General features: G+C 49.8%; 1 protein-coding gene across 11 annotated transcripts in view; it reads right to left on the bottom strand.

Annotated features, from left to right (window-relative positions):
• The window catches only part of STRADA (STE20 related adaptor alpha), a 34,814-nt gene that overhangs the window by 7,014 nt on the left and 15,665 nt on the right, over positions 1-12,135 (bottom strand). For 10 of the 11 annotated variants that reach the window (XM_084748548.1, XM_084748543.1, XM_084748546.1 and 7 more), the window contains 5 exons: positions 6,955-7,057; positions 6,521-6,642; positions 4,352-4,460; positions 3,920-4,043; positions 227-398 (listed from right to left, as the gene is read on the bottom strand). In XM_084748548.1, coding sequence (XP_084604674.1) covers positions 227-398; positions 3,920-4,043; positions 4,352-4,460; positions 6,521-6,642; positions 6,955-7,057 — 630 coding nt within the window. Of the gene's footprint in view, positions 1-226; positions 399-3,919; positions 4,044-4,351; positions 4,461-6,520; positions 6,643-6,954; positions 7,058-7,196; positions 7,225-12,135 lie in introns of those variants that run through there. The other variant, XM_084748545.1, reaches the window with a different exon arrangement.

Raw genomic sequence — 12,135 nt, forward strand, 5'->3', positions numbered from 1 at the left:
GCAATGCTGTATATGCTAAGGCACAGCAGGCAGCAGCCTGTATATGCTAAGGCACAGCAGGCAGCAATGCTGTATATGCTAAGGCACACGTCGCCAGCGGGTCTCTTCCCTCTGGAACCCTCTTACCAGAAAACAGGGAGTAGCCCCACCCCAGCAAACCCCGTGCTTCCTTGGGAGATCATGAGTGGGTGGAAGGAAAAGGCTCCTTGGGTCCAAGGACACAGACCTGCTGGAGGACTTCTGGGCTGAGCCAAGGCAGGACCTTGATGCTGTATTTGGGGAAATCATGGACTGCCCGCTGCCGCTGCCCATGGCTGATCATGCTAAGGTTGCTGCGTAAGCCAGACAGGTAGACCTTCCCCTCTGTGGAGATCAGAATGTGGCTGGCCTTGACACTCCTGCAGGGAGTAAGACAGTGTCACTGGCAATCCTTCAGGCTTCATCTATTACATCTGCACAGCTCTCTCCTATGTGTATGTTACATGTATATAAGTGCACCACATACACATACACATATAAATGTATGTGTGAACATTTTTCAAACACACCCGAAAATGAGAAAATAACATGGCCCCACTCAGGTACTATTAGATGTCCTTCGTGCAGGGTTTTGAGGGCCTTTCTCTGGCGCCCTGGCTGTCCTGGAACTCAGCATGTACATCAGGTTAGCCTTGTACTCAGAGTCACCTGCTGTCTCCAGAGTACCCAGATTAAAGGGGTGTGCCACCATGCCCAGCCACTTGATTTTAAAAGAGATTTAATTTTATTCTTAATTACGTGTACATGTCTGTCTGAGTGTGGGAATGTGCACACGAGTGCAGTGCCCGAGGAGGGTAGGAGATAGTGTTAGGGCCCCTGAGTGTGGGAATGTGCACACGAGTGCAGTTCCTGAGGAGGGTAGGAGACAGTGTTAGGGCCCCTGGAGCTGAAGGTACAGGCAGCAGTGAGCTGCACAATGTGGATGTTGGGGCCAAACTTGGGTCCTCTGCAAACTCTTTTTTTTTTTTTTTCTTTTTTGGTTTTTCGAGACAGGGTTTCTCTGTGGAGCTTTGGCTGTCCTGGACTCACTTTGTAGACCAGGCTGGCCTCGAACTCACAGCGATCCACCTGCCTCTGCCTCCTGAGTGCTGGGATTAAAGGCGTGCGCCACCACACCCGGGCACTGCAAACTCTCTTAATTACTGAGCTGTTTCTCTAGCTTAAAGACTTATTTTATTTTAGTTAAGGGGTGGGGGGAGAGCATAGGGAGGGTGAGGCCGTGGGAGTAGGTATGTGCCGGTGCCTTCAGGGGCTAGAGTTGTCAGATCTGGAGCTGGAGTTACAATCGTGAACCACCTAATGATTTGCTGGGTCCTCTGCTCTTAACTGCTAAGCCATGTCTCCAGCCCCCAAGTGCTATGTTGAAGGAGGTCTCCTAAGTGCCCTGAGAGTTGGTTACGGCCCTGCCACAGGCATTGTTATAAATATTGAACCATCTCCTGTACACATGTGATGTAAGGAATGTTCCCCAATTATCCCTGTCTGGCTAACAAAGATGCTGAAGCCTATGACTGGACAAAAGAGAGGTCGGCAGAATTTCGGTTTCCGGGCTTGGGGTCAGGAGACCATGAGGCAGGAGGGGAAGGAAAGAGGGAACAGAAGGAGCAGAAGATGGAGCAGGAGTCCATGGGGCAGGATGGACGCGGAGCACGTGGCCATGGGCAGGATGGACGGGGAGCACATGGCTATGGGGCAGGATGGATGGGGAGCACGTGGCCATGGGCAGGATGGACGGGGAGCACGTGGCCATGAGGACAGACTGATGGAACAGGAACCTCCCAGGAGTCGTGAGCACGTGGCCGTGAGGACGGACTGATGGAACAGGAACCTCTTCGGAGTCCCAGGTTGGCAAATGATTGGCTTTTAAGAGCACTAAGATTAGAGAAGCTCAGACTCTGCCCAGCATAGTGCCTACAGCTTAATAATAAGTCATAGTCTCTCTGGATCAATTATTTCGGAAGCTAGCAGGGGTTAAAGAAAACTGTTGCTTTATTGATTAGTATCTTACATATCACTATAACATTTAAATTTAAGGGCTGGGAGGTGGTGACGCACGCCTTTAATCCCAGCACTCGGGAGGCAGAGGCAGGTGGATCTTCATGAGTGGTCTAAAGAGTGATTCCAGGACAGCCAAGGCTACATAGAGAAACCCTGTCTCAAAAAACCCAAACCAAACCAAAGCAAAACATCTAAACTTACTATGTCCCTAGTATCAAAGTGTATGAAATGTGAATCTTTACACCACAGATGAGTGCAGCTCTCAGCCCTCACGGGAGAAGGTTCTCTATGCACTGCACGCTGATTAATGCATGGGCTCACAGCTGGCTGACCTGCAGGGTAAGTGTCTGTGGAGTGGTCAGCCACAAGCGGGACATCTGACTCACTCAAGGATCATTGTAAAAGAAAAGATGGAGGACCCTGACCAAAACAGGATCTTCTGGACATGGCGGGACCACTGCACTCATGAATTCACACCAACTGTGGTTGCCTGCAGAAGACCCAAAGCACACTAAGCCAGTCAGCACCAGAGCACAGAGGAGAGAGGGCTCTTCTACTCCTAACTGACAGGCTGACTGCTGAGGGAGAGAGAGTAGGCTTTACTTAGCAGTGTGGCCCCTGCTGTGTTGACCATATTCTGCTGGATGACCCAGCTAGCCTGGGACTCATTGTTTAGCCTAGGCTGGACCAAAACCTTTGCTTTTGTTTTTGCAGACAGAGTTTCTCTGTGTAGGCCTGGCTGTCCTAGAACTCACTATGAAGACCAGGCTGGCCTTGAACTCACAGAGATCTTTCATGCATTTTCCAGACTGGCTCCTACGAATACTTTTACTCTGTATTTTTTGTTCTTGGGCATTCTTGGAGAATGTGTGTGTGTGTGCTAAAACACACTCACCTAATCGCTTATATTGAGCAGCTTAGTCCTTTCTCACTCGGCGCTCACGTCACGACTTTGTTGCTACCTGTGTGCCTCAGGTGCTTGGTTCTCATGGCATCTCTGGTCCAGGCAGCTGACATTTGCCCGTTCTCCAGAGAGAGACATTCAAGCCACTTCTATGTGCAAATGGAGCAGGTGTCAGCCTGCAGGTCCACTGATGGGCACACAGCCAGCGCTGTCATGAGCCTGGTTCCATGGCCCTGACCAGCTGCTCGGGGTCCCCGCCAGCCTAACCACTGCCAGTTATGTGTACACTGTGACATCTTGTCTTCATTTGCAGTCCTCTGAGCACTAGGGCTGAGTGTCTGTCCCCGTGTCTGTCTGTGACTGCTGGGGCCTGCTTTGATGTAATTTCCCATCCTGCTATTTTGCTGTTCTGTCCTTGTTTTGCATGATCTTGTGGCTCATTCGTGTTTCCTCCGGTACACACTACTTTATTCATAGTGTCTTTTATGAGATAGAAATCTTTAAACCTGATGAAATCAAATTTATCATTTTCTTGCTTTATGCTTCTTAAATATTTATTAGTTCTTATTTGTCTAGGGTTGGAAGCTATTCCCTCACACTGCCTTCTACTTAAGTCTGCAGTTCAGAGCGTGCAAGATGGCTCAGAGGTGGAAGGCGCTTGCTGGCAAGCCTGACCGCCTCAGTGTGATCCCGGAACAGTGAAGTGGAAGGGGGCCAGTCCCACTCTCTTCCCCACTGACGCCAACGACAAAGCCACCTGCCTTTGCCCTGACTGTGGGCCTGCTCTGAGGCACACAGGGGTGAGGCAGGGGCCGGGGGCAAGTGGTCCACAGCAGATAACTGCTCTCACACAGTAATGACCAAGTGACTTCAGCACTGACAGGCTAATGACTGTCCCCTAAGTGGTAAGTCCAGACTCCAGATCCTTGATTGTGAACTTTAGATTCACTAGTGAAGGGTAAGTGGCTTGGAACACACCTGTGCACGTAGCCCATGTGGTGGATGTAGTCCAAGGCCTTTAGCACGCCCTGCAGGATGTACGCAATCATCAGCTCATTCATGCCATCCATGAAGTGTGTGCCAATGAGATCCTTTGCAGAGCCTGAAAGGGACACAGTGGGAAGAGGAGAAACAGCACAGAACCTGCCCGCCGTTCAGAACCCACCCGCCGTTCAGAACCCGCCCGCCGTTCAGAACCCGCCCGCCGTTCAGAACCCGCCCGCCGTTCAGCACCCACCCGCCGTTCAGAACCCGCCCGCCGTTCAGAACCCACCCGCTGTTCAGCACCCACCCGCCGTTCAGAACCCGCCCGCCGTTCAGAACCCACCCGCTGTTCAGAACCCACCCGCTGTTCAGAACCCGCCCGCCGTTCAGAACCCGCCCGCTGTTCAGAACCCCCTTCACACTCACCATATGCCATGAATGACGTGACGACCCACAGCTCGTTGTCTGAGATGAAGGTGGCTCGGTACGGCACAATATTGGGATGGCTGAAGAGTTTAGAGACATGAAGCTCCCCCTAAAAGCAATGGCAAAGCTGAGGTCGGCGTCAAGAACGGCGTCCAGCCCAAAGGAGCAGTGCGGTGTTAGTGTGGGGACCTAGTGCCTTCTGGATGCTCTCCTCAAAATCCTTCCAGTGCAGGAAGGCCTACCATGCCTGAGGAAAGCCCCCTGCTTTGCCCACTCAGGCTCCGGGTAGCTCTGCTAACCAGCAACACACCCAAGAGGCCCAAAAACCAAGCCCTCAGCATGCAGGGACATGGCTGTCAACACAGCGAGAGTCAACCACCTCAGAGACAACAAATAAAACAACAAATGGCTGAAGACTTGGGGATGATTTGATTAATTCAGTCCCAAAGGCCAAGATACATAGTCCTGCTGAAGTTAGGAGTGCGATCCCAGCCTGCACACGTGAGGCCAGGCTGGGTAACAGGGCAAGATGCTATCAAAAGACGAACAAAAATACTTTCCCACTATACAGCAAAGTATAAGAGTTGATGGGACTAATGGGCATATAAGAACTACAGCGTACAAGGGACATTTCCCAGCACCCCGACTGGGGCCCTCCCCAGAAGCAGGCACCTGAAACATTTTTTTAAAAGGTTCAAAGGGACCTCAGAAGAGCCAAGTAGCTCTGTTAGGCCAGTGCTTAGAGCAGTGGTTCTCAACCTGCCTAGTGCTGCGACCCTTTAATACAGCTCCTCATGTGGTGACCCTCAACTATAAAGTTATTTCACTGCTACTCCATAACTGTAAATTTGCTACAGTTAGGAATCGTAATATAAGTACCTGATATGCAGGATATTTGCTATGACCCCAAAGGGGTTACAACCAACAAGCTGAGAGCTGCTGGCTTAGAAGGCTGGGACAGGAGGACTGATGAGTTTGAGGCCAGCTTGGGCTACCTGAGTTCTAGACCAACCTGAACGAGAGAGACCCTGTCTCAAAAGAAATTAAAAAAAAAAAAAAAGAACCTCCAAAATTTTCACATTCCTGAAATTTTATGACCTAAGGCTTTTATGACCTAAGTTAAGGCCATATGTGTAGTTCCGTCTGCCTGTTTAATGTTTCAGAGGAAGAAAAAGAAAAAAGAAATCACATGGGGAACCACGTTCTAGAACAAATAGCTAAGCTAGTACTGGCCCCATCTGGTTACTACATACAAAGAAATGTGGACAGCACTGTCAGGTGAGCGTCACTTGAGGAGAACGCTCCAGGTGAAGGGCAGGAGCTGCACACTGGCCCGAGCCCACTCTGTGCTGTGTGCTATACACACTGGCCTGAGCCCACTCTGTGCTGGGCGCTATGCACACTGGCCTGAGCCCACTCTGTGCTGGGTGCTATGCACACTGGCCTGAGCCCACTCTGTGCTGTGTGCTATACACACTGGCCTGAGCCCACTCTGTGCTGTGTGCTATACACACTGGCCTGAGCCCACTCTGTGCTGTGTGCTATACACACTGGCCTGAGCCCACTCTGTGCTGGGCGCTATGCACACTGGCCTGAGCCCACTCTGTGCTGGGCGCTATGCACACTGGCCTGAGCCCACTCTGTGCTGGGCGCTATGCACACTGGTATCACAGGGCCATGAGGCATCTCACCCCTACTTAGTTCCCACACTAGTGTAACAGAAGGAGGGCTTCTTGCTTGCCAAATGGAGAGGCATCTGCACACAAACAGGGTGCTAAGGGCCAGAAAATGGCCACTGGTGTTTGCGACAGAGCAGGTGACCCTGCCTGTGACTTTGACTTCCTGAGACTGAGCCTGCCTGTGCTGCTTGCTTCTGCGCTTGCCTGCAGGCGTGCTGCTTAGCCTCTCTGAAGAATGCAGAGCAAACAGAGACTGCTAAGATTCTTCACTGATGCCTCATGACTTCCGAACACATGGTCCACGTTAGCTTCCTGCAAAAACTTCTAGAGGAATGACTATGTAGCCAGGAGCCCACCCTCCCAGGTCACACCCTCCCAGGTCACACCCTCCCAGGGTCACACCCCCGGCCACACCCTCCCAGGTCCACACTCTCCCAGGGTCACACCTTCCCGGGTCACACCCTCCCGGGTCACACCCATGCATTAGTACCTGCAAGAACATCACCATCTCATTGGAGCAAGCTTCTAGGTTGATCCTTCGTACTGTCACATACTCTCCTGTTGGTTTGTACCTGGCTAAATTCACTGTCATCAAGTCCTCAAACCCTTTGCCTGAAAAAACAAAAACAAAACAACCAAGAGGAATGACTTAAACAGACACAGCCACAAAGATCTGTCTACTCTAAAGATAATTTTCTTCATTTCAGCAGAAAATTTTAGTTAGTATGTTAACTGTTGCTGACATTTCATAGCTGACATTTCTTGGTTTTCCATCAGTCCTTCTCAGCCAATCACTGTGGCAGACTATGGCCTCCTGGAAATGACCTCTTCCCATACTTGGCACAAGAAGTTCACAGAAGCCTGCTGTCACCATGAATCCTCCCAGCCAGCTGAGGAAGGCTGTGGCAGGAAGGTGGGCATTACCTATGATGGCGAGCAGCTCATAACAACCGCTCTCTGGCAGAAAGCTGCTCATGACCTCTGGCTTAGAGAAGGATGCTATCGACTCTGAGCTCGCCTCATTGGCCTAAAGGAAAAGAGAAGGAGGTTAACTGAGAAAATGGAGGTGGAGAGTGGGCAGAGGCAGTAACAGATGCTCGAGGAGCCTCGTTTCTACAGCACACACAGCAATCCTGACTGCGGCAAAGAAGCTCTGCTGCCTCTGCCTGAGGAGGAACACAGCACATGTGCTCAGTCAGCACTGCTGCCTCTACCTGAGGAGGAACACAGCACATGTGCTCAGTCAGCACTGCTGCCTCTACCTGAGGAGGAACACAGCAATGGTGCTCAGTCAGCACTGCTGCCTCTACCTGAGGAGGAACACAGCAATGGTGCTCAGTCAGCACTGCTGCCTCTACCTGAGGAGGAACACAGCACATGGTGCTCAGTCAGCACTGCTGCCTCTACCTGAGGAGGAACACAGCACATGTGCTCAGTCAGCACTGCTGCCTCTACCTGAGGAGGAACACAGCAATGGTGCTCAGTCAGCACTGCTGCCTCTACCTGAGGAGGAACACAGCACATGGTGCTCAGTCAGCACTGCTGCCTCTACCTGAGGAGGAACACAGCACATGTGCTCAGTCAGCACTGCTGCCTCTACCTGAGGAGGAACACAGCAATGGTGCTCAGTCAGCACTGCTGCCTCTACCTGAGGAGGAACACAGCACATGGTGCTCAGTCAGCACTGCTGCCTCTACCTGAGGAGGAACACAGCACATGGTGCTCAGTCAGCACTGCTGCCTCTACCTGAGGAGGAACACAGCAATGGTGCTCAGTCAGCACTGCTGCCTCTACCTGAGGAGGAACACAGCACATGTGCTCAGTCAGCACTGCTGCCTCTACCTGAGGAGGAACACAGCAATGGTGCTCAGTCAGCACTGCTGCCTCTACCTGAGGAGGAACACAGCACATGGTGCTCAGTCAGCACTGCTGCCTCTACCTGAGGAGGAACACAGCACATGTGCTCAGTCAGCACTGCTGCCTCTACCTGAGGAGGAACACAGCACATGGTGCTCAGTCAGCACTGCTGCCTCTACCTGAGGAGGAACACAGCACATGTGCTCAGTCAGCACTGCTGCCTCTACCTGAGGAGGAACACAGCACATGTGCTCAGTCAGCACTGCTGCCTCTACCTGAGGAGGAACACAGCACATGTGCTCAGTCAGCACTGCTGGCAGACCAGGTGTTGTGAGATTTACAAACAAGGATGACTGTCCAACAACTCTGCTTCTCCTTTCCAGTAACTAACTGCTAAGGTCTACCAAGCTCGTGGCTGGGGAAGGACGTGTGGAGAAAGACCCATGAAAAAAGGTGGTGGGGGTGGGGTGGAGAGATGGCTCAGTGGTTAAGAGCTCTGGCTGCTCATCCAGAGGTCCTGAGTTCAATTCCCAGCAACTACATGGTGGCTCACAACCATCTATAATAGGATCCCATACCCTCTTCTGGCCTGCAGGCTCTGCATGCAGATAGAGTAAACATAAAATAAATAAATAAATCTTAAAAGAAAAAAGGTGGGGGTAGAGAAATATAGTTTTCAGTTTCCTGCTTCATTGGGGCTCAGTTTTTAAGGGCCCAATTGCAAGACTCTAAAAGGTCAGACCTACAATTTTGCTCTAGAGCAGTTCTCAACCTGTGGGTTGCAACCCCTTTGGGGGCCAAACAGCCCTTTCACAGGGGTTGTATATCAGATAATTTACATTATGATTCATAGCAGTAGCAAAATTGGTTATGAAGCAGCAATGAAATAACTTTATGGTTGGAGAGGGGTGGTCACCAAAACACAAGAAACTATATTAAAAGGTCATAGCATTAAGAATGTTGAGAACCTGCCAGTGGGCATATGTGCAGGCAGAGCATTGTATACATAATAAATAAATAAATCTTAAAAAAAAAAAACAAGGAATTTTGAGAACCACTAATCTAGAGGAACATGGCTGGAGGAACCTCATTCCTTTAACAAACCAAATGCCCAGGCTATTCACTGCTGACGTTCCTGAGCGACAGGAAAGTGACTCTCTGGGCCTGTGGCGTGCTCAGCCTCCTGGTCCCTGCCCAGTCAGGTTGGGGATAGATGGACTCCAGCCATGTGGATACAGATGTCACACCTGAGGAAAGGTGGCCAGCAGTGCTGAATGTGGATGGCAGGACAGCACGCCAACAGCTCTCCTTTCACAGGCTTGCTTTCCTTCTAGGCCCAAACGCATTCATATGGCTTGGGGAAAGGATTTCTGTCTTTGTACCTTCTTCCTTCAGGTGTCTCTAACCTGAATGGAGACACCTGAAGCCAGCTCCCTGTGTGGTATACCACAGTTATAAGCCTGGCTTCAAGTCAGGGGTGCTGGTGCATGCCTGTAATCCTCGTACTCGGGAGGTAGAGGCAGGAGGATCAAGATTTCCCAGCCAGCTTCAGCTGCGGGAGCCCTTGTGTCAAAAAGCCAAGCAAAATAAAACAAATCTGGCCTCCAAGCAGAAGAAACTGTAAACGCACAAAAAGGCTCTTGCCTCAGCAGCACTAACCATAGAAGCTGAGGATGCTCTGACAAGCTGGTGCCTGGACAACCATCAAGGCTGTGACTGCAGAGAAGCCCTAAACACTGCTTGGTGTCCTATTTAAATACCATATACTCTTCAGAGCCCATTTACACTGTATCTGATCTTCCCTCCCCTTGCTAGATTAAGAGATGGACAGATACTTTTTTTTTTCCTTTTTGAGACAAGGTCTTTGTAGATCAGGCTGACCTTGAATTTAAGAGATCTGCCTGCCTTTGAACTCCTGCATGCCGGAGCAGGGGGTGCCCCACCATGAGTACCCCTGCTCCCTGGAACGCACTACGTACGCAGGCTTGCCTAGAATACATGGTGATCTTCCCGGCTCTGCCTTCCAGTGCTGAGCTGACAGGAGTAATCTCAGCATCACTCCAGCTCTACCTCTCAATAACAAAAATGAGGGCCCCTGAGGTAAATGATTTGCTAAAAAAATTCAAACATGGCTATGTGACACAGACAAGAACCAGGCCCCTGCCAGGGAAAGTGTCCTGTTACTCATGTTTTGACTACACCTGGTTTAAAACAATTAATAAAGGGGCCAAATGGCTCTGCCTCCCTCACCACATAGGTGTGATACTAAAAATTGGGTGCAGTGGCACACACCTTGGTCTCAGCCCTGGGGAAGCAGGACTATCTCTGTGAGTTTAAGGCCAGCCTGATCTACATAGTGAGTTCCAGAACAGTCAGACCTACATAGTGAGACACTGTCTCAAAAAACAAAAAAGAAAGAGAGCGAGAGAGAGACACTGAGAGGGCTCTAATTGAGCAAAATAGATACCTATCAATAAAGTCTCTTTTTGTTTGGTTAGTGGGTTTTGTTTTTTCAAGACAGGGTCTCTCTGTGTAGCCTTGGCTGTTCGGACTCACTTTGGAGATCAGGCTATCCTTGAACTCACAGAGATCCGCCTGCCTCTGCCTCCTCAGTGCTGGGATTACAGGCATGCACTAACCTCACTTGGCTAATAAAGTCTATTTCTAGTTTAATCCATCTTTTATTTTCTATCCAATTATAATTCACTGACTTTCATTGTTGTGTAATATTCCTTTCAGGAACAGATCTCAAATTAGCCACTCCAACACTGATGGGATTGAGTTCTTTCCCAACTCTGCTCTTACAAACTGCACTATTACAAACATGTTAGACTGCGTCTCCTGACGAAAGCTGGCAACTAGCAGAAAGAATCACCAAGTTACTGACTGCATGACCAGCCAATTTTGTGAGACAATGACATAACTGCTTTCCAAAATAATTGCACCATTCACATCACACTCTCAGTGCCTGAATGGTTTCTTGTGTGTTTATTTCTCTTTTTACTGTTGTGTGTATAATGCACATGTGTAGGTGTGCACACATACGGCTTTGGAGCTCAGAGAATGTCTCTGTGGCGTCAGTGCTCCCCTTCTTCCAGGAACTGAAGTCAGGTCGTGGCGTTTGCACAGCAAGTGCCTTTACCTACTGAGCCATATGGCTATCCTCTTGACTATTCTTGCTCTTAATAAAGTCAGCGTTTGGTTCACAGAAAGCCCAATGGGCTGCTTATCAGATCTAGTTCCCTGCACTGGCTCTGTCGACCTCACTGACCTCATCTCCCCAGCCAGTCCCTTTCCCCCAACAAATAAACATGACTCCGGTCTTAATGAACCTGCCAATCATCTCATCTGGAAAAACTTTTTTCTTCTTAATGATTTATTATAATTTTGAGTCCTGGTTGGTTTTCTGTCCAGCTTGACACAGGCTGGAGTCATCTGGGAAGGGTGAATCCCAGTTAAGAAAAATGGCTCCATCAGATAGGCTGTAGGCAAGTCTAGGGCATTTTCTTCATTAATGATTGCTGTCGGAATGCCCAGCCCTCTGCAGGTGGTAGAGAAAGCAGGCTGAGCAAGCCACTGCAAGCAAGCCAGAAACCATGTTCTTTCAGTTCCTGCCTCCAGGGTCCTGTCCTGACTTCCCTCAGTGACGGACTGTAAGCAATAAGATGGAATAAACTCCACATTTCCTCTTGTATTGCTTTTGGTTTTGGTGTTTATTACAGCAATAGAAAGCAAACTAAGGTAACATATATGGGTGTGTTGTCTGCACATATGTAAGTGCACCAAGGTGTCCAGCCAGCTTTGAGAGTTAGTTTTGAGCCACCACATGGCTGCTGAGAACTCAACCTGCATCCTCCACAAGAGCAGCAAGTGCTCCTAACCTGTGAGCTATCTCTCCAGTCCCCTTAACTGGGACACTCCTACTTGTCTACAACTTCTGTCCCCACTGTTTGTTTTGTTTGGTGTGGTTTGGTTTTGAGACAGTGTCATAGAGCCCAGGCTAGCCTCAAACTCACTATGTAGTTGATGCTGCCCCTCCACTTGTCCAGCAAACACACATGCCCTCATCACCGTCTTCTTATCACTTAGGTCCCCAGTGTAATTTCTCCAGAGAAGACTCCGGGCAGCAAAGCAGAGCAGGTTCTTGCCGCTCTGTTACGTTGCCTTGCTTTATGTTCTTCACAGAGGACACTGCATATGTGAGTAATCTATCAAGTCACTAGAATATGCTCTGCATAAGAGGGTTCT

Source organism: Acomys minous (assembly GCF_964271855.1).
Source record: "Acomys minous genome assembly, chromosome: 12".
In the NCBI taxonomy this organism is placed as follows: domain Eukaryota; kingdom Metazoa; phylum Chordata; class Mammalia; order Rodentia; family Muridae; genus Acomys; species Acomys minous.